Consider the following 23,261-nt stretch of genomic DNA (forward strand, 5'->3'; position numbering starts at 1 on the left):
TGGTGATGGCCAACCAAGTTGCAGAAAGGCAACCATCACATGAGCTACTCACACAGCGAACTGCCTTATGAGCCTTGATCTAGCAAACGAACTCTCTGCTCACAGCTTTCAATTTTGCCAACGTTCTATCTCACGGGGTGAAAGCATATAACAGTTTGTTAAGTATCGAGTGCAACCTCATAACAGATTGCCTCCCTTATTGCCTGCACTGATTATGGAGGTCTGCAACATGATCTGAATTCTCACATACTCAACTATACATCTAGTAAGGACCAGCTAAGCATCGCAATTATTCTTTCCAGCAATAATCAGTATCACCAAAGCCAAATCCCTATGCAAATGATGTCTCCGGAATATCTCGATGCCAATTGTATTTAATAAGACAGGCTATGTTCTTGGATGATTTCAACGCACACAGAAGACAAGTAACTGGCGTTATCATTATGATGGGAAATCTTGACTAGATATAAATGCAGTACGTGAAGTTGTTGTTGCAAAATTATCACTTGATGTTCACCTCTTAAGGTCGATCACTCTGTGATTTTGTAATTATTGGAAAGATCTTTATTAAGCCCATGATGTTGCAGTTGCTTCGTGTAATAGCTGCCTCCATACCCGCACACACGGCTTCCTGCCCATCGTTGCTCACACATCCCCGCCACGCACTCCTGCATCGTCATGCACAGCTGCACCAAATGAGCGTAGGTGCGGAGGGTATTCAACGATCCGTCGACCTCTCACTGCCCTGCGCTTCTGCCTCCTCTGCCAAAAGCCTCTGGTTTCTGGCAGCACTCCGCTTCTTCTCTGGTGATGATCTTGCCAAATTGTCTCTGCCATCTGATGTCTGCTAGGTACATGAAATATGTCAAAGCTGGAATCTCTCTTTCTCTTTGTTTATGGTTGCAAATGATGTTTGTTTAATTCAAATGTGTTTGTTTTTGCTTTTTAGTGTTCAGAAGTCTTTTTTAATGTTTTTTGCCTCCAATTATGTGGCCAAATCTCAGGCTCGGGACTCATTTGTCGGGCAGAAACTCACAGTTGAGACTCCAGACTTTGGATGGCTTGGTTTGGCTCAGGAATTGAGACCTAGAACTCTGGTATCAATAGATAATTGAGAGATTGAAAACTCAGAAGTGTCATGGATGAAAATTTAGAGGTTGGTTGTCTGTTTAAAAAGATTGTTTTTTTTATCTTACCCATAGTCTCAAGAAAGTAATGGGGTGATGGTCTTATTGCTTATTAGCTAATGAAGGGATTACTCAGCTGCCTTTCACAGTAAAAGCTAGCTCAGAATCATCTAAATGGGGAATTGATAAACCCCTAAAAATAAATGCACCTAAGGCTCAGAGCGTTTCCCAATCAGATGCTAGGAATCTGGTGCAATTGTTGCCTGGGAATAGCTTTTCATAGTTTTTCTCATTTCCCCTAATTTTCACTTGCCACCCCAATCTTCTGCTTAAGATGTCACTGGTGATTATTATTGATTTTGGTTTTGGCTGTTGAGAAGCTGTTAATTATTTGCTCCCACATGTGCTTGGCATGCAGGCCAATCTTGGGCTCATCGGAAACATATATGCTGTATTTTAAGGCATAGACCAGGGCGGACTTCTGCAAACCAGAAATTTTAAGGATTGTGTGGTTTAGTTTTTCCAATGTTATTCTGTTCTGTGCTGGTTTATGTGATGCTAATATGGAGAGAGGAAAGGCAATGAGAGACTCCTCCTATGCTAGGACAATCTCAGATGAGAGATTATGGAGGACATTTTGAATTCTGGATACAAAATTTATAAAGATGAGCAAGGATGTTCTTGGGGAGGAGGTTCCAGCAATACAAAGGCGCTGAGGGCTAAAGCATCCATTGCTTAGAATTTTACGAATAAAACTACATGCATGCAGGATGTTGTGCTAAGAGACTGGATTATTTATGTCAGGTTCTCTTGTTAGAGGAGGATTTTCTTCTTGAAAAGCTTTGATGAAGAGGTGGAGAGGCAGAATCGCATGGGATACTGATGTTGTGTAAAGAAGGTGGTTAAGCTTAAGAGCTTTGCATTCACAGTGACCAAACAGCAGAAAAATATTGTCTGCTTTTGCCAGGATTTAGCTCTTTATGTTGATAATCTTTGGGTAATATTGAGAAATGGATCCTTAGAGATTTCCAATCAGTTTACAATGCACTCATTATCTCTGACAGGTGTCATGACAGTCACCCAATTGACTTTACTAGAGCCTGGGGTCTAGGCGGAACCTAAGGTGGAGAAAAAAGGTAACCCTAGACCATCTCACTATTAATTGATCGATCCTTTGCCTGGGTTGAGTTTTTGTTTTCATATGCTGAATCCAGAGTAGTTTTGTTTAATGATATTGAACAGTGTTAGCTCTATTTTAGCTGGATCTTTTTTCGTGATCTTATGTATGCTTCAGTTTTCTCCTGGGCATAGGCCCCTATAGAACATACATTAAAGATTAATCTATCAGGAAAAAAAAGCACTGTTCGAAAATGCGTATAATAGACCTTTCAAAACAAAAATGAGGGAAGAAAAGTGCATGGCCACATTAGCTTCAAATGAAAAATCATAGTCCTAATATTAGAGCTTGCAAACAGTGAGATGGAAGAATTGCTCGATAGATTCCCTACAAAGAAAAGATGACAATTGACAAGTATATTGGAAACTAGAACAAAGATTATGCACAATAAAACAACTACAATTTCTAGCTTTCAAAAATAAGACTTTAAGCAAGAGAGAAAGTGACTTACATCTGCAGCACCAAATGAGTAACCATACATCTCGCTGATCCATCCCTTTGCAAAAATGTCCCCAGTTATGTTGGTCCCCCAGTGAGCACTGTCTCTTCTTACTTCTTCTGTTTTTGAAAGCCATAATGGTGCTAAGGATCTTAGATCATCAATATGAAATACAAGCAGCCCACCAACTTTGTCACAATATTCTGGGTGCTTTGTGTGCAGCTGAGCGAGAATGTTATCGCATCCAATTAGATACCTGAACAACCCATCCAAGAGATGATTGTGAGAGACCAAACTTCAAATGCCATATTTGGAAAAGCAATTGCTAGGAAAAATATCACTTAGCTTATAAAACAATGGCATAAAACATACCAAAATCTAATTCAAAACTTCCGAAATTAGGATGAAACTCCATAGTTTCCATATCCTACATTAGCATTATACAATAACAGCATGTGAATACTCCAAATCAAATTATTGACTGCAAGGAAGTAAGACAAATATTTATTATCCAAAAATTCAAATTTCACTTATGATTCATGAGTATATGAATCCCTTGGCATTATTTTCCCTTTCTTTTGTAGTTTCCCAGGTTCCTTCCTTACTGCTTCCTGCTTCATCAACATGGATGAAGAGAAAATCAAGGTGATGCTAGATTGGCCTCAACCTAAGACACTATCAAATCTGAGAGGATTTGTGGAACTATGTAGCTATTATAGAAGGTTTGTCACATTGTCTCACAGTTGGCTGCCCCACTAGCAGACTTAGCTAGAAAAGGAGCATTTTCATGGAGTGAGGAGGCACAAAGAGCTTTTGACAAGCTCAAAGAGGTAATGAGTTCCTGCCTTGTATTAGCCATTCCAGATTTCTCACTCCCATTTGAATTAAAATGTGATGCTTCAAGATAAGGCATTGAAGCAGTTTTAATGCGAAATAAACACCTAATAGCATTTGAGAGTCGTAAACTCAAGGAATCCAAGAGAAATTACTCTATTTATGACAAAGAGATGCTCTCTATCATGAATGCATTAGCAAGATTTAGGCAATACTTGGTTTGTGGGAAATTTGTGGTTAAGACAAACCATAACAATCTAAGGTTCTTCCTAAATCAAAAAGAATTGAATGATAGGCAAAAGAAATGAATAAGAAAGTTACAAGCTTATGATTTTGATATTGAGTATGTGAAGAGAATGAATAATATTGTAGCTGATGCTTCTTCTCGAAGGTCACATTATGTTCTATGACAGATATTTATACTGATTGGAAAATGCCTATATTAGTAGAGCATGCCAAAGATACATTGCCTAATGACATATTGGAAAAGCAAGTTGCAAGACGACAGGTACAAGGTAGTTGAGGAGCTCATTCTCTATAAAGACTAAATATATCTAGTCTCGGGATCAAAGATGAGAGAAAATATTTTGAGAGCCTACCATGACACCCCTCTGGCAGGTCATCAAGGATACTATAAAACATATAAACAAGTGAAATTTTCAAGGGCAGGCCTCAAAGGGGATGTCTTCAAGCGTGTCAAAGAATGTATAGTTTGTCAACAAAACATGGTAGAATAAACATTTCCATCTGGTTTGTTACAACTTATAATGTCCCCATTTTTGGAGTAAGAATAATTAATTAATTTAATTAGTTAAGTTGTCCAAATTATTGATATTTCATATGGATAGCTTAATTAATTATTTTAATTAATAATTATAAGTTAATTATTTATAAAGTTATCAAATAAATTAAAAATTAAAAGATGACTTTATATTTAATTAATTTAATAAAGTGACTTAATTAAATATTATATCATAAAGTCACTTAAATGAAATAATATAGAAGCTTCTAGAGATGGACTGAAAAAGTATGAAGGGAGATCTAGTTGAGCTACAAGGCAACTTGGAAATTGATTTTGATATTGATTTGGGTTTTGTGGAACCAAGGGGTTTGTGCATAATATTGTCTTTGGGAACGAAAACTCCCATTGATAGCATAACTGAGGGAGTGAAAGATCTCTCGAGGGGTTGCATTGAGGAGGTGATACTTCAGTCATCTCAATTGAGCTTCATTGGTGGCCAAGGACCGGTTATATTTGGGTTCATATTGAAGATATTTTTGGGCATCAAAGTGTCTACAACAATTCTACCATTTAGAGCTAATTGCACTACATTTCCTGAGTTCTTAAACTCAGTTATTCTTCAGATTCATATCAGATTTGGGGAAAGCCACGATCTGGCTCAATTGGCCCTCACTAGCATCGATTTGTATTAAGGACAAAGGGCGAGTCACCTTCGTAATTTTGAAGGAGGATTGAGTGAAGTTTGCAGCTGATAGACCAGTCTGAAGAAGATTGAGTCATACCCTTCTATCCCATGATTTTGCTATTATCTCCTTGTTGAAGCATCAAGACATTCATTGAAGGATAGTGCTAGCAATGGGCACATAAGGCGATTCACTTAGGAGCATTTGGGAGAAGTAAAAAGTGTTAGTTTTTAGTGATCAGATTTACAAATAGGTAGCAGAAACAAAATACACAGTAATGCAAAGCACACAACACAAATATACCTTGGGAAAACCTCCCTCTTGGAGGAAAAACCCAGCAACCAAAGTCTCAAATCTGAATATTATTAAGGGCAGAAAACAGTTACAACTTAGCCTAGCTAAGGCACAAATATGAATGTCAACTAAACATACTTATCTGATGTCCTGATCAGATCTGAATATGATCAAATCATTCAGAATATATGTGCAGACCCAAACCCTGAGTGAAATTCGCTGATCCTCATATGAATTTGTCAGCCTTGAATGGAAGTATGCTCAGCCTATATGATGTTCGCCCAACCTAGAAGATAGTTCGTCAACCTCATATGATAGTTTGGCAGCTCTTGAATGCCTTCGCTCAGCACATGAATTGCTTCGCTCAGCCCTTGAACAACTTCAGCAGCCCTTGTATAAATTCGTCACACTTGTAGATTCGCTGATGTTGCATATGTTGATCATGTAGCAGACCTAGTTCGCTTAGATAGTAGACCTTGTGTAGCAGCAGTCATAAGTTCGCTTGCTTAGATTGTGTTTGTGATCCTCAAGTCTCCTTACATATAGGAGATTAAGCATAACATAATACTTGGTCGGCCTTGTGTATTTTGCCACCAAGTTACAATAATTCAAACGTATTTCCTATGCATTACAAATAGGCCTTGACCTATATAATTTACAAGTTACAAGTTACATGTTCAATAAGGCCCGACCTTTTGAGTTACAAGTTACATAAAGGATCTTGCCCCATAACCATTACAAGTCACATAAATTGAGTGCCCAAAATAGGGCCTGCCCTTTCAATGTTCACAAGTTACATTAAGTTCCATTTGGGCCCAGCCCAATTACATGATATAATTAAGCAATATGCAAGTTACATAAGCATCCAAATTGGGCCCAGCCCTATACATTAAATGATTACAAGGGCCACATTAAATTAATTAAGCTAGGGATTCAACCTAGCTACATTTCAACAATAAGAAGGTTTCAGAGGTCAAATCAGATCTGAGAACAAGTACAAACCAGACCTCCATTACCCACGATTTTGCTTATATTGCCTTGTCCAAACAGCAAATCCACCATTGGAGGAGTGCGATATTATTTGGGTAGGTCAACATTAAAGTTTAGTGATTGAAAGGTGACCAAATTGCTGTCAATCAAGTGATAGAAATCTGCAGTTCAGCAGCAAGGGCAATTTTGGTAAAATAATTCAATTTGGCTTAGTGGAGGCTCCAAAGAATGGAATATTGCTTGCTTCTTCATCCTCAAGGCTAGGCAATTCAAGTCAGGTTTATTTAGCATCAGCATCAGTATTTCCTTGTATTAATCAGTTATATGCATGTATCCATGGCTGTCATGTGTCCTCAGATTTTCTGAGTAAATCATTGAACTTTGCTAAGTGTTTTGGGCATTGATTTGGCTATTGCAAAGAGCATAATTGACTCTTATATAAAGGAGTAAATTAATTTACATATCATTGTTCATTATCTGCAGTTTCATGCCAACTGTTTGATTAAATTACAGTCAGCTGTAAAGAGTGATTTTGTTTCCAAATTGGTGTAATCACTTTGAGAACTAGTTGCACATTCATCCTAGGGGTTATGCTGTCATTGAATAGTTGTTTGTAAGTCATACTTCGAAGTAAACTTGTGATTGAGTCTCCAAAACAAATCTGAAAACTCTGAGACAATCGTACAGCATAACACACCAGTTGTAAAATCCACATAGCATGCAGGTTGACGGCCAACTGTTTGTCAATATTCCTTGCATATTCAGTCTACCAACTGCTGGGGATATTTCACAACCCCTACCAATTTCAAAACAAAAGTGGGAAAGCATTTTGATGGATTTCATCACAAGTTTGCCTAAAGTACAAAGGAAGGATCGTATCTTTGTGGTCGTGAATAGACTTACCAAGTACGCTCATTTCAGTGCCATGTCTTTCAACTATAGAGCTCCACAAGTGGCTGGTCTATTCTTTAGAGAAGTGTTAAAACTAAATGGACTGCCTAACACTATTGTGAGTGACAAAGATGGTAAATTTGTTAGTTTATTTTGGCAAGAACTTTTTAGTTGACTATAACAGAATTAACCCCAAGCACTAGCTACCACCCACGAACAGATAGACAAAGTCTAATTGTGAGCAAATAGCTTAAAGAGTATTTAAGGAATTTTGTTACAAGGCGACTAATAGCATTGGGTAAAAATGGCTTGATCTTGGAGAACATTATTACAATTCCATCCATGATATGTCAATTAGTATGACTCCCTTCAAAACACTATATTGTTACGAGGCATTACCATTTGTGAATTTGATTCTCCCAGATGGTAGAGTCCCTTGGTGCAACAGAGTGGATATTTCAAACACCCTCAAAGAAAACTTATAACAAGCCCAAAATGAGCAAAAGATATATTATGATCACCACAAGTTGGAAAGAACATCTGAAGTTGGGGACATGATTCTCCTAGGATTAAAACCTTATAAGCAATCTTCCCTCAAAGGGAGTGGTGCAAAGAAGCTCAAGCCGCAATTCTATGGGCCTTATAAGATTACACGAATATTAGGAGAGATGGCTTATGAATTGGGGTTACCAGCAAACAATAGAATTCACAATGTCTTTCACATATCCTGCCTCAAGAAAGTGCTAGGCCAACATGTTACGCCATGCCCAAAGTTACCCCACTTGATGATGAGAGTAAATTGATTTTGGAACCCAAAGCAATCATTGACATGAGACAAAGGAAGTTAAGAAATAAGGTGATTCCAGAATATTTAGTTAAGTGGAAGAACCTGCCTATGGAGGATGCCACGTAGGAGGAAGAAGATATCTTTGATCAAACCAATTTAAAATTGCTTGAAAATAAGCAGTATTGGGAAGGGTGGATTGTAAAGGCCCTAGCTTTAAATATTATTCTCTCGATTTCTGCAAGTTATAACTATTGATAAAAGCTGGTCAAAAGCTAATTTAGGCAACGACAATAAATTTAGCAGCCATCCTTTAGTTAATAATAATAATTTGGTGATTACACTCATACATGTGATTTTCCTAAATTAAATAATAAATAACTAAAAGCCAAAAGGCATGCAAAGGGTTATGTTTATTGGACAAAAGGGGGTATAAAAGGGAGATAAATCAAGCGGAAGAAGCATCAATGGGTGAAGACATATGATATATTTTTCCTTGTAAATTATTCAGCAAACCGAGGGTGAAACCCTTCAAAGACGAAAGATTTAAGGACGAAAACCTCAGTTACCGGTTCTTGCCTAAACTGGCTGGGTCCTGGTCCTGGTCCCTGCCCGGTCCTGGTCCCAGCCTGGTTCGCCCTGGGTCCCACCCGGGTCCTGCCCAAGCGGCTGGGTTCCCTGTGGGTCCTGTGTGACGAAAGATTTAAGGACGAAAACCTCAGTTACCGGTTCTTGCCTAAACTGGCTGGGTCCTGGTCCTGGTCCCTGCCCGGTCCTGGTCCCAGCCTGGTTCGCCCTGGGTCCCACCCGGGTCCTGCCCAAGCGGCTGGGTTCCCTGTGGGTCCTGTGTGACAGGACCCACAGGGAACCCAGCCGCTTGGGCAGGACCCGGGTGGGACCCAGGGCGAACCCAGGAGGACTCGGGTGAACCCAAGCCCATGGGTTCCTGTTGACGTGTATTTTGTACACAATCATACACAGAATAAAATACCCAAAGGTACCTTATCCTCTCTTGAATAAAGTCTCTGATTTCTATGATAAACCTTTTGGTTCACACCTCCTGAGGACTGGTGAAATACCTCCTTTATCCCTTCAACTAGGACACTGTTGTTCAAAGGTGGAAAATAATACTCTGAGTCTTCAATGGGTCCGTTTGCAGATGCAGGTGGGAACTAGGAACCTGGTGGTATCATTGGTCCATTAGCAAATTCTGGTGGAAATCTCCCATTTCGTACTTGATTACTTTCTTCTTGTGAATACTTGCAGCTTTCAACAATCATGGCTTGATCGTACCGCGTGGTTGGGACCATTTCGTATCCTATCGTGGGCGAATTTTCAGGTGTATCATTGCTACGCATCTCTTGCTGAAATATGTCGGCGGCGATCTTGAATTCAGGACACTGTAACTCAGAATGTTGGTTCGTATTATGGAGTCTACACCAACTGGACAAGGCTGCCTCTGCTAGAAACACTTTGCTGTTAGAATGATTTTCTTGATTCTGAGAATTTGGTGGGTTATCTAGTGGCGTCACCACATTTCCATTATTGGGAGTTGTATTCCATGGTCTCCTCTGAAAGCCTTGGTTATTATTTCCTTGATAATTATTTTTGAAACCTTGATTGTTATTTCCTTGGAAATTTTGATTGTTTGTATGTTGACCATGGTTGGCCCTCTACATACTTTGGAGTTGATTATTCTGGTTCCTTAGATGAGTTACTTCGGTTGACAGTTTCTTGACCTGTTCAATCAACTCTTTCATTTCATCCTTTTCTTCCTGTGTTCTTGATGAGCTTGTGGCATTTTGCAGGTACACAGGTTGTGCTGGTGGAGCTTGTGAAATCGGAACTCCAGGGTGAAGGACCAACTGGTTTGTCGGCTGTACGCTCGGATATGTTGCTTGTGGAATCGGATTCATAACTGGAGTCTGGTTAGCCAATGCCATTCCAACTGTCTGCATTTGATTTGGTGCCGCGACAGGTCCCATGTGTAGTAGTGGCCCAATGATATTCTGTCCCATGTGCTTACTAACTTCAATAGCCTTTGCATATGCTGCGTTTAGATCATTTGGGATAGGATGTGTCCTTACAAACATAGCAGTGAGATGATCCAAAGCACCATAGTAGATTTCCCTTGGGTCCGCAATGAGATAAGGATGTCGTAGCATCGTGTATGCGCGGTGAAACCTGTTGTTGAAAGAAGTGATTGGCTCATGTTCTCTCCTTCGGACTTCAACAAATTGTCTATACAACTCAGCTGGTGTGGTTGGTATACCAAACTTTGCAATAAATGCATCTTTCATCGCGTCCCAAGTCCTGATTGACCCTGCAGGCAAGTGAATGAACCAAAAGTATGCCTCCTCTCCCAATGAGTAGGGGAAAAGCCTACATGCTACATCTCCATATTCGATTCGTCTGTTACGAAGAAGGTCTTCGAACATCTTGATATGATCTTCCGCTGTGCGATTGAAATCACTGACATTGAACTTGGAACAGAAATGCTCTGGATTCTTTGGCATATCATGATAGACTGCAAATTCCAATGGTGATGGGTTGTTGATTAGCCAAGTAGCGCCATTAAGTACATAAGGAGGAGGAGGAGGAGGCGGAGCATGGTGAGCCATCGTACTCTTTGAGGCTTGGAAGTTTGACAAGGGACTTGATGAACTAGCCTGGCCTTTTGTCTGAGAAATTGCCTGGATACTTGATTGGATCGCCACTTGTACCTGTTCTTGAAGAGACGGAACTTGTGATGACTCAGGAGACTCCTCTAGTTTTAGTTCAAATTCTTTGGGAGTATCTTCTCTTTTGACTCGCTTCGCCTTTGAAGTAAACGGAAGCTCACTTAGATTCTTGATGCCTGGTGTTGACCTCAATAGTCTTTGATGTTTCTCGGGCGAGAAAGAACCAATGCGATCCAGTGTGAAGTCTTGCGGAGATTATTGTAGGTTCCTTTGATTGCGAAGCTCTCTAGCTGCGACTCTTCAGTGTTCTTCAGCCCTATCTTCTTCTTGTTCCAAAATGATTCTCACTTTGTTATACTCAGCTTCACTTCTCCTTATGTTCCACGCTAGATGATTCAATCCTGAAACAATATCCTCTTGAATGTTGCCTATCTCCAAATTAGGTTGCACTACTTGATTCAATCCCACATGTGGCAACACCGTCGTGATTCATGATCATGTTTGAAATGTATTCTTCTTTAAATTTTCGGATTTCGGATGTTAGGCCCTCCTTCTAGCGCCAATTCTGTTGTGCGCAAGAGGAGGGACAAAAGTCCTGCACAACTCCTTGCGAATATGATTATCTATGAACAGCTTGATAATGATCGAGGCATGATAGTACTGCCCTCCTTCTAGCGCCAATTCTGTTGACGTGTATTTTGTACACAATCATACACAGAATAAAATACCCAAAGGCACCTTATCCTCTCTTGAATAAAGTCTCTGATTGCTGAAGATATCGCAAAGAAAGGATGAATCAGGGTGACTCCAATGTTCTTTTATGTAGGGTCTCTACGTGTGGATAAGCACCAGTGGTCGTTGTGATTGCTGTTTCATCAAGGGGCCTTACGTTCCGAAATAGGATTTCCTATACTAACAAATTCTCAAAAAAGATCAAAAGAGTAGGGCTTGCAAGAGATTAATTCTAGTCTAATCCTAAGAATGACTTAATGTGGACAAGACTTGGTAAGGTTCTACCAACTTCAATATTGCCATAAAATAACAACTCAACTGAAATTGATGCGATCTTCTAAGGTAACAAATGATCTTTCAATTCATCAAAGATCATAGACACTACCACAAAGGCACATATCCAAGGTTCAATGACGATTGAAGGTTTAGGTGATTCAAGTTTCTCCAGTTGACCACACAAAGCGTTCCTACAATCAACAAGAAGCTAGTGGTTTGGAAAGTGAATCTCACCAAAGATCAAATCCAACACTTTGTCCTTCAAACTAAAATACTACCTTGATTGAGAATGATTCAAGAAAACGAACAACCATGGAAATAGCCACAAGAATTGCAATAAAACACCATAACTTCAATATTTTATTGATCTCAAAGCCATCATAAACAACAATTGTTTGAAATTCCTTCTTCAAAGCTCAATCTTGCTACAAAGTAACTTGCTCTCTCTTTTAACTTCTAATCTCTAATCACTAATGTCTAATGCTAATAACAAAATGAAAAGGAGTGAGGGTATATATAGCATCCTCAATTACAATGAACGATCCAGATCAATGGCCAAGATTATGACACCTAAACCCTAATTAGGGTTTATTACAAATAGTCCCCTTTTTATTGAACAATATTAAATGCATAGCCAAATATTAAATTTGACACAAAAACCTAGGAGACATAGACCAATGACAATTAAGGTGCCACGTCATCTATAACAACCTTTCTTCTAGAATCTTATTCCCTTTCCAATGCTCCTTTTTAGCATATGCAATGAATCTAGATACGATTCCTTCGATCTCAGCAATTGGAATCTCGGGAAGATTCCTCATTCGTTCCTCCAAGTGGATGACCTGATCAAAAGCCTTGAGAAGAGCAGCGTCCCATGTAGGTTCAAGTTCTTTGGTCTTCTCAATCAGGAGCATGGTAGTAAACATCTGGTCTCGTTGCTCATCTATGATAATATTCGCATCTTTGCAAAAGATGACCTTGACCCTTTCTTCCAATTCTTGTAAATCCACATCTGTCTCAACTGCGATCCTTCTGCCAAGAATAGTACATAATACCTCAAATACTCTGTCCTGAATCGGGTGGATGACCTCCTCAACATGATTGCATTTGGTATTAATGTCCTCAAAGAGAACTTCCTTCATCTGGAGTAAAGTTGACCACTGAAGTAAACTATGAGGTCCTCCATCCATTATCTTTTCTTGTACTAGGACCTTCCTCGATGTTTGTTTGATTACTTGCAGGACAGGAATGATAACATCTTTAGTATGAGCAAAGGCAGCTACCGTTATCATTAGGTTGTGGATGATCTCAAGAACCTGGATAGCTCGGTGAATGGTCTGCATCATTCTTGTTGCAAATTCAATAGCAACTGTATGAGATTTGTCAATCCAAGAGCCCATAAGCTGGACCAAACTCCTGACTCTCTTCGCCTCACCAACTGATTCAAGGGGAAGTGCCTACACGGGTGATACTGCTGGATCCTAACATCCCAAAAGCTGATTGAGATGGCTAAAGTAGCCTCTCCATGCACTGACCTCTCTCTCAAGTTTTCTATTTTTCTCCATTTCTTCCCTAAGCTTGTCTTTTAATGCTTCAAATGAATCGGTGGCCTCATCCAGCGTCTGTTTGGCTGTGAGTGGACCAAGCTCAAATGTCTCTACATCATATTCCTCTGCGAGGATCTCACCTTCATACTTGTCCACTGCCGGTGTAGCTATCTGCTATTTCCTGGATCCTGTCTCGTCTCTGATCATCTTGGACATCTTAGTAGCCTTCCTCTTTTCTGTCACTTCCTGAGAATTTCCAACAAGGCTCTCTAAATCAATCACATTATCTTCGTCCTCGATCACAATCACCCTTGTTAGTCTCTCCTTTAACCAATCTGGGATGGCAGATCTTGTTTCTTTAACCTGTATCTCCTTAGGCAATGTTTCTTCTTCTCTGAGAGGAGATATCACTTCGTTATCGTTCTTGTCTTCATGTAGCTCATTAACTTGGAGAGATCGACTTGATGAACGTTGAAGTGCCTGTCCTTCTTCCTGTTTATCGTTCTGTACCATTGATTCCATAGACTCCTCTATTTCAAGTGTCCTCTTCTCTTGTCGAGAAGATGTGCCAGATGAACGATCTCGATTGGCCTCTTGCTTCTTCTTGGAGGATTCTCTTTTCTCAGGTCTCTCTTTTCTCTTTGAGCCTCTAGGATGAGGATTGCCCTCGCTTACGCTTCGAAGGTTACCTTCGCTTGTGCTTCTGGGATTAGAATTACCTTCACTTACACTTGCTCCTCCTTCAGCTGGTCTTTCTTCCAAAGTAAAAGTCATAGATATGCCCTGCTCTCTCAACTTTTGATGTTGCACATCAACCCATCTACGAGTACAAGACAAAACTGGAGCCATCAAAGCATCTAGATCCACAATCTCGGGTTCATTCCAATCTAGCCTCACTGATTTGCTTTCTCGATCATAAGATGATTGAAGATGTCTGCCACTGTCCTGAGCTTGGTCGGCCACTCTGTAAATCTTGCATTTCCTGATGAAGTCTAAAGGCAATCTAGAATGCATCTTTCTTTTTACTTCAAAATCATCTGAGAGATTCATCACAAAGTCTTCTATCTGAAACTCATGCTTGTATTTTCTACCGACTGTCTCTTCTATATACCCATAAGGATCAAAGCTTTCCCTCAAGGCAAAGAATGAAAATGAATATAAAGCTAACTCCTTCTCTGCATCATCCATGGCTAGAGCATTAGGACATACCTCAACTGAATTCCCTAATATGATAGGCACAGGAACTCCATTTCCATGTCTGTGTTTGAATGCCTTCGCATAAGCTGCCAACTGTCTAGTTACTTCAAGTAACACTATTCTGTCTGTCGAATATCTCGGCAACATGTATGGAGGTGAAGGACATCCATGAACTCTAATATATGTAAATTTCGAAAATTGGATAAACCAAGCACCGTACCTCTTTACAAGCTCTTGTGCATCTTGAGATAGCCAATTATGAATCCCGCCTTGCAATGTCCTAGTGATGTTCATCGTAAAGGTATCATTGACTAACTTGTAGTTACTTCCTGGTGGATGATGCAAGTGAACATAGGAATCACAAACTCTGACCTCCCCGGGTCCTCTTCCAATCACTCCTCTATGAGGTAATCCTGCATATTCAAAGCTCCTGATCAAGGCATATATGATGTATGAACTCATGTGGAAAGACTTGGTAGCCTTCAATCTCCTTAACTGTACGTCCAAGCAATGGCTAATTATTCTAGCCCAATGAATTGTTCCTTTTCCCTGAACTATCACTTGGATGAAGTAAAACATCCACTTCTCAAAATAGAAGGCTTGAGGGGCTCCTGTGACTCGGTTGAGTAGTGTTATCAAATCTCTGTACTCCTCCTGGAAGTCGATCCTATGTGGTGTGTTTGGAATCTTGCTCAGGCGAGGACGACTCTTGAGTAACCAGTTCTTATTGATGATGCTTAGGCAAGTGTCTGGATCATCTTCGTACATGGACCTGGCTCCTTCTAGGCTCTTGTAAATCATATCTCTGTGCTCTGGAAGATGGAAAGCCTCACTTAAAGCCTCCTCTGAAAGGTAAGCCAAAGTGTTTCCCTCCTTAGACACGATCGATCTGGACTGTGGATCATAATAGCGAGCACATTCGATCATCAACTCATGGCACTGGATTGCTGGAGGGAAGCCGGCCGCCTTAATGATGCCACTTTCAATTATTCTTCTTCCAACAGGTGATGGCTTGCCAATGTAAGGGATCTCTCGAAACTTCTTCGTACTGAAGTTTCCCAAGTTGGTATCTCCAATGTTGCTCCACTTCGACACGATCTTGGTCTCCAATTCTTCATTCTTTTGATCTTCCTTCATGAGAGCTGGACGATTGGTGGATGCTCCTGCCTTCGGGGTTGCCATCGTAACACCTACACAACATTTCATAATAAGTAATGGATTTTACAATGTAGAAATATAGATTAGATTAAAGATTGAATTCAGGAAACTTCATGATAAGTCTTTGAGTTATCATTTCCTAAATACGATTGAGCTACTGGAAGTTCAAAATTTCAAAATTCAAGATTGAAACTAGGACGATTTTTAAAATTCAAAATTGGAAATCTAGACAAAGGGGACTTCGCCATACCTCACTTTGAGAGCTAACTCTAAGAAAAGATGCAAAATTAAGCAAGTTCGCCTAGGCAAAACGAAGATTGGAGTCTTCAACGTGAACTTCCTCTAGCAAATGCGTCTCCTTTATTAGCTTCACCACCTTGAGAGCAAATTCGCTCCACTTCTAACCAAATTCGCACTCTCCCTTGGATTAAAATTCACTCTCTCTTATTCGCCTCCCCAAATCGCATATGAACAACGATTGAATGATGGTTTAAAATGCCATATCATACCCTTCTTATATAGGCGCTCACCTCCTTACTTGCCCATAGGCCGACTTTGAAATAAGGCAAATAATAACAAAATTTAAATAAAAAGAGGAGGCCGACTTTTGTAAAAAAAATAGAACCCAAGCGCTCTCTTTTATTTAATTAATTAATTAATTAATTTAAACGCCTTTACAATTAATAATTTCGATTTTTTAAAAGGCTAAATTAATCATTAAATGCCTCATGCGCTATTTTTAAATGCTAATTCAATTAAATATTTCAAGTTTTATCGATTCTTAGCATTTAATGCATTTCGAAAATATTGGCGCCTAATCATGGGAGGATTTTGGAACATTAACAATATCGCTCTGGTCCCTGGGAGAGGGACAGGAGCGCCTTAGCATTTTGGTCTTGTATTTTTCGCTTCTTACGTTCAAAGTCACTTCCTTCATGTCCAAACTGGCATTTTAATTGGGAACCTTGAGCTTGATCTATTCAATTTTTGAATGAACGCCTTTTTGAGCCATTTTCGCCCTGGTCCTTGACTGAAGGACAGGAGCGATTTTTGCTTTTCTTCCTTGGTCTTCGTCTTTTAAATCATCAAATTAATTTGCGAGGTAAGGAATGATCATCCTTGTTTGTCTTGCGCATGTTTAACTCGTCCCTTGTAAAACAAACTCGATATTCAAGTGATTTTCGCCCTGGTCCCTTGGTGAGGGACAGGAGCGAACTTTGTGTTTGAGCTCAAAATTGTCGACTTCTGACGTTAACTCCTTGTTCACCATCTTTCTAAAGACATCTTTGATCTTGTGTAACTTTGCCTTGACGTAGTTTTTTAAGGAAATGACTGATTCTATAAAAATCGCTTTGGTCCTTGACTGAAGGACAGGAGCGAACTTTAGTTCCTTGTGCTAATCCTTGATCATATCCACTTTCAATTGCCTTCAAAGTGTAAAACAGTGTTTCTTACTCCTTCTTAAGTCTTGCAAATGATAGTAGTGCTCCAAAATACTAGGCAATAAGGCAAACTTGAGGATTTCGCTCTGGTCCCTGGGAGAGGGACAGGAGCGCCTGGAGCAATTCTCATCACATTTCGTGGTCTTTGTAACTTCACCTTTCTTCGAGGCATTTTCAACATCATCGCCACCTTGTGCCTTGACCTGGATTCATCTAAATTCGAAGGAAAAGACTTGACAATCTATATTTCGCCCTGGTCCCTTGGTGAGGGACAGGAGCGATTTGGCAATTATAGGCTCAATCATTCATTGCCAACGTTTAAAACTATCTTCAATTGATTCATTATGCTCCCCTTCACTCATCTCCAACATGGAACTTGTTCTAACTTTGTGGGAAATTTGCCTTATGAAGAGATCGCTCTGGTCCCTTGGAGAGGGACAGGAGCGCCTAGGACAAAATAGGTTTCACTTGCTCTTTGCAATCTTCAAAATTATCTTCAATAGAGTGGTTACGCCTTCCTTTATTTGCCTCAAACTTAAAATTCACTTCACCTTCGCCAAAAACTTGTCTTCTAAGAAAATCGCTCTGGTCCCTTGGAGAGGGACAGGAGCGCCTTGGGCAATTTCATCCAGTTTTTGGGTTATTTACAACTTCGTTCTCTCTTGAGGCATTCCAAACATCTTTACCATCATGCCCCTTGGCCTGGACTTAACCAAATTCGGAAGGGAATGCTAGATAATGTATATTTCGCCCTGGTCCTTGACTGAAGGACAGGAGCGATTTTGCATTTATTAGCTCAATTGTGTTTCGCCAACTTTCAAAATCATCTTTGACGGATTGGTTGGGTTTTCTTTCCTTCATCTCTAGCTTGAAATTCACTTTTCCTTGGCCCAAAACTTGTCTTGAGGAAAAATCGCTCTGGTCCCTTGGAGAGGGATAGGAGCTACCTTTGAAATTCGCCTTGGTCCCTGTCAGAGGGACAAGAGCGAACTTGACTTCTTGGGTCGATTTTCTCCATGGTGGCCCTTTCAAGTTATATTCAACTGATGAAACACACTTTCCTTGTTCTTCTAAAATCACGAAATCATTCAAATCTTGCAAGGATAAGGCGATCTGGGATTTCAAGCTCTGGTCCTTCAGTGAGGGACAGGAGCGATTTTGTCATTTTAACACATTTCCTTGTTTGCAAATTACTTCAAATTATATTCAATGGACAAAAGATGCCCTCCTTGATCTCTTCCAATCCAAAAATCGTCTTGGTCCTGCAAGGACAGTGTAACTTTGAGAAACAAGCTCCGGTCCTTCAGTGAGGGACAGGAGCGATTTTTGTCCTTAAGGCCAAATGTTCAATTTTTCATCGCAAATGACTAAGTCTGGATGCTCCATCATGTTGATTTCATCCCTCATTGCGTCCTCGATGCTTTAATTTGATCAACTAAGACCAAAAATGGTCTAAGTAGGCCATTTCGCCCTGGTCCTTGACTGAAGGACAGGAGCGATTTGACCTTAAACCTTGAAAAACTTGCCATTTTTGAGTCTCAAAATCTTCAAAAACCTCCTATTTATGTTCAACTGCATCTCCTGGCGACCCTGCACAAGACAAATGAAACAAGTTAATAACCAAGATGCATAAAAATACCAATTTCGCCATGGTCCCTGACAGAGGGACAGGAGCGATTTTACCTCTATAGGCCAAAATATCACGAATTTAGGCTCTCAGTCACTTCACAAGGCAAAATTAGGTTATCTCCAAGGCCAGGGATCAATTATCAAAATTTCCAAAATTTGGTCAAAATTTACCCGGACAAAATCTCATAATTCCATCATTAACACTTAGGCAAAATTTGGACTTGCTTTCAAAATTCCGACTGAACTTAGACCGACAAACCTGACATCCAAAATTGCAATCCACAGGAGGATGCTCAATAATCATTCAAAACGGACTGGACTCTGGCTTAAAAACATGAAAATGGAAACCCTAAGGCTTAACCCTAGTCCAGACGACTTGCTCACTTACCCAAAAACCCTAAAAGCAGAGAGAAGAACAGGCAAAACCGAGCAAAAAGAGGGGGTCCCCATTCAAATGGGGCGATGTGTGAAATGGTCACAACAGTTCCCAAAAACGGGGCCCACGGGTTAGAAAGCAATTAAAAACAATTAAAAAACAATTTTTTAATTTATTTTTTTACATCTAAACCCTAATCTGCCCCTCTATGATGCATTTCATGCATCAAAACATGCATTCAACCTATTCTACTTGCATTTTTGATGATTTATGATATATCAATATCAGAATATTTATTGGCATTGGCAATTATGGATTTATTATTTATGATTTATCTGTTATCATTTATGTATCATTGTATGGGAAAGTTACATTGTATGTTTCATATTTGTATGTTTGAACTGTGAACATATATAATTTTGATGTTTGAAGTTTGAACATATATATATATATATTAAAAAAAATTTAAAAATATATATATATGTAAGGACGAACCCGTACCTGTACCCAAATTTATTTTTTTTTGCCGAATCCGCGAATCCGTACCCGAATCCGAACCTGAATCCGAACCGGAACCGGTAACTTAGACGAAAACCCTTAATTTCTCTTGCCATGTTAGTGGATGAAAACCCCTAACTTTAGATATAAATCCACCTGCAGCTGCTTTAAGGACGAAAACCCTTAATTTCTCCTTAGTTATTCAGTCAATACCATAACAAGTTCATGGTATTAGAGCCAACTATAATTTTTGGCAAATATTTTTAAAACAAATTTATGGCTTTTCTTAAAAGATTTTTTGAAACTTTTTAGAAGTTTTTTCAATCGTATTCTTTTGATCTATAAATTTTGAGGGTTTTTGTAAAAATCATGGGATCTGAAGAAAAATCATGGCTCTGTTCTTCTAAAAATCGCGTATGTCTGGAAATTCGTAGGTCTTTTGTTGCAAAGCACAGTGAATTTTTCTTCTTCTGGGCGTTTATTTTCACAAAAAAAAATTGCGCGCATAAGAGCTCAGTTTTTTGGTACAATTTTCACATAAAATTGTGGTTGTGTTTCGAAGGTATTTTCATCTATCTCTACTTGCACGATAGGTGGAGCACACAACCAAAAATCATGGGTTCTGGAAATCACGTGTTTTGCAACTTGGCGTGATTTTTTCAATTCTTTCTGTTGTACTTGGGTTGTAATATTGCACACGACCTAGTTTTCACGACTGGCATTTTCATCTACATAAAATCACGCTTGTTCTTCTAACGTGAAAAGTTACAACTTACAATGTTTTGCACAATTTTTAATTAAAATCGTGGGTATTCTAAATCCACAATGGTCTGTTTTTCAAGTTTCTAATCACGTTTTTCACAGATCATGGGATTCAATGCATTGGTTTTGCTCAATTTTGCTGCAGCTGATGTTTCTCTACAACCGATGTCCTTTTCCTACAACTAGGATTTTAAAAATCGAGGGTCCTAGACCTAGGGTTTCAGACCTGGGTTTGCATCAATATTTTTTTCTGATTTTTTTCTCAATAAAAATTGAAGCGTTTTTCAAAAAAAACTCCTAAAAATTCAACGCCTCAAGAATTGTGCCAGAAGATTTTAACTGATTTTGACCATAAAAATCAGACTTTTTCAACCATCAAAGTTTGTTGTTGCAACTCTTTTTGGACCTCATTTTTCATGTCCTTGGAAAACGGGAGAGATTGCGTCATTGAACAACATCATGTTGGAAGGCAGCAAACGCTTCAATGGCAAGAATTACAAATGTGGAAACAAAGGACACCCACGATTTTCAAGTACCAATACATGGATCAAATTGTTTTGGGTAAAATTGCTCATCCCACAGCAGTAGGCAAAGACTAGGACAAGTTCGATGAGCAAAATTAGGAAGTAGTAATGCTCATCAAGTTATCAATCACTGATGAAATGCTTCCAAAAGTGCCATTTGGCAAGACTGTTGTGGAGACTTGGACGCATCTAAAGAGTCTCCATGAAACATCAAATAAGGGCAAAGCATTCTTTCTGAAGAATATGTTGTTTTCTTTCTTGATGGACAGCAAGATGTCCCTACAGGAGCATCTCATGAAGATCAAGGATATTTGCGATTAATAGAAGGCCATTGGTCGCAAGATGGAAGAAGAGGATATGGTGGTCATCACGTTAAAAAGATTACCACAATCCTATGGGCATTTCATCGAAACTCTCAACATTACGTCCACCAATGTTGATTTGAAGGTTGATGAACTATGCAACAAGCTCTTGTAGCAAGACAAGTGGAAGCAACAATTTGGGAGCAATAGTGAAACAACCACTGGGGAACAAGCCTTTACTGCCAAAGACAAGGGCAAAGGCAAAGGCGAGTCCTTTCAACAAAAAGGGCAAGGCAAACATAAGGAGAGTTCCAAGAAGGCTATCACATGTCATTATTATGGTAAGCTTGGTCATATGTGTTAGAGTAATCGGGTCTTTACTTGATTAATTAAACGACATTTGTTTAATTAATTAAGTTCCCCTTTATCTCTTTTACACTTAAAATAACATTAGGTGCATAATAATTAATTCTTTTATTAATTATTATGTGCAAGCCTAGGGTTTTCCCTTTTAGGGTTTTTTGACCTATTAGAAGTTGAATTCTTTCTTTTGTATTATTCTATTACACATTTTTGTGAATACAGAGCTCTCATATTCTTGAGCATTTTCTTGTGTTCATGTTTTTCTCTGTTGCTTCCTTGCTTCTCCTTGTAACAGGTTTATTCAGCTTGCAGAGATCATTTGGGCTCCTATGGTGTTGTATTTCTCAGCTCTCACATGGTATCAGAGCTTCAAATCTGCAGCTACCTATTCTTGTTTTGAGTTTTTTTTTGCATTGGAAGCATATCTGGGGTTTCAGAAGTTTTTTTGTGCACCTAGGGATAGGCTTTTTTTTCTGAGCACTTTGGGCCTAAACAGACCTCACCATCGTGCTCAGAAGGCCCAAAAACCCCTATGGTCATATAAAGCTTGATCATTTTCGACACCTGAGCCTCTGGGAGTATTTTTTTGTTTTGTACCAGGCCGTATGGCCCTAGCATGCAATTCGAGAAAAAAAATTCAAAATTCAATTTTTGCCTTTTTACGGCATGCAGGCCGAAATTTGTTTTTGTTTTTTTAAAAACAAAAAAAATCTTTGGCAAAAGTTTTTCAAAAAAACAATTGGGTTCAACCCACGGTACGCAAGGTACTGTGGGCCCCCTGGCCTGCAGCAGGCTGTACCTGCATCGTCGGCCCTAGCAGTCAGGCCCCGCGCCGCCCGCTCCACCACCGGAGCGCCGCCCCTGGGCCACCTTTGCCCGGCCCTACCACCAAATAGCCTCTCTCTTGCCTTTGTAGGGGGGGTTGGTTTTTTCTTCATATCTTGAACATACGGAGTCGTTTTTTCGAAAATGAATAGGCGTTAGAAAGCTGGTTTCGAGCCGGACCTCACGGTATTGGAATGTTTTTCCAATTTTGTTGTTTGACTGTACTTTTTTCTAGTCAAAGTGGGGTCACTTTTCTGCACTTCCGAGGCCGTAGAATGTGCAAACAGACTCCGTTTTTCGAAAACGAATAGGCGTTGGAAAGCTCTCAACATGCTCTATTTAGATATGTGATCTTGTTTCTCAAATATTTCATCAGGTACATGAGATTTCAGTTTGAAGTTTTTTTTCTTATGCACTGCTTCATTCTCACCAATATGTACTAGGGTTTGGGTTTATCTATTGTGGGGGGGGTGTTTTTTTCTCGCTTTTTGTCATTTATATCAGAAATCTAGAACACCAAAACTCTCAAAACAAACAAACCCTTCTGCATCTTCTGTCTATTCTGAAAGATCACATAATAATAAAAATCACAAGCAGGTACAAGTGCAGAGTTTCATGGCAGATTCTTCAGTTGAGTTGTTGACATCACACAACTATCGCACCTGGAAGCCTCGCATCACGAGGCTTCTCAGGGCACGAGGGTTGTGGTCTTGTTTGGATGAGGTTCAACCTCTGTTGCAGCGTCTTTTTGAGATTCTTTAGCACAGAAACAAGATGGATGAGGCCATGGGTTTGCTCTGATTACATGTTTCCGATTCTTCTGTTTCACCTTGATGCTTTGCTCACTCCTCGAGCTATGTGGTTGAAGTTTGAGACTCTCTTCAGGAGAGTTAATGAGATCCAAGCATTACAGATTGAAGCAAAGTTGGTTTCCTTGTCACCTGATTCCTTTCCCACCATTGAGGATTTTTTGAACAAATTCAAGACT

General features: G+C 39.6%; 1 protein-coding gene across 2 annotated transcripts in view; it reads right to left on the reverse strand.

Annotated features, from left to right (window-relative positions):
* The window catches only part of LOC131040492 (peptidyl serine alpha-galactosyltransferase), an 84,705-nt gene that overhangs the window by 24,980 nt on the left and 36,464 nt on the right, over nt 1-23,261 (reverse strand). For both annotated transcript variants that reach the window (XM_057973430.2, XM_057973429.2), the window contains one exon: nt 2,756-2,999. In XM_057973430.2, coding sequence (XP_057829413.2) covers nt 2,756-2,999 — 244 coding nt within the window. The remainder of the gene's footprint in view (nt 1-2,755; nt 3,000-23,261) is intronic.

The sequence above is a fragment of the Cryptomeria japonica genome, chromosome 9 (assembly GCF_030272615.1).
Source record: "Cryptomeria japonica chromosome 9, Sugi_1.0, whole genome shotgun sequence".
Taxonomy (NCBI): Eukaryota; Viridiplantae; Streptophyta; class Pinopsida; order Cupressales; family Cupressaceae; genus Cryptomeria; species Cryptomeria japonica.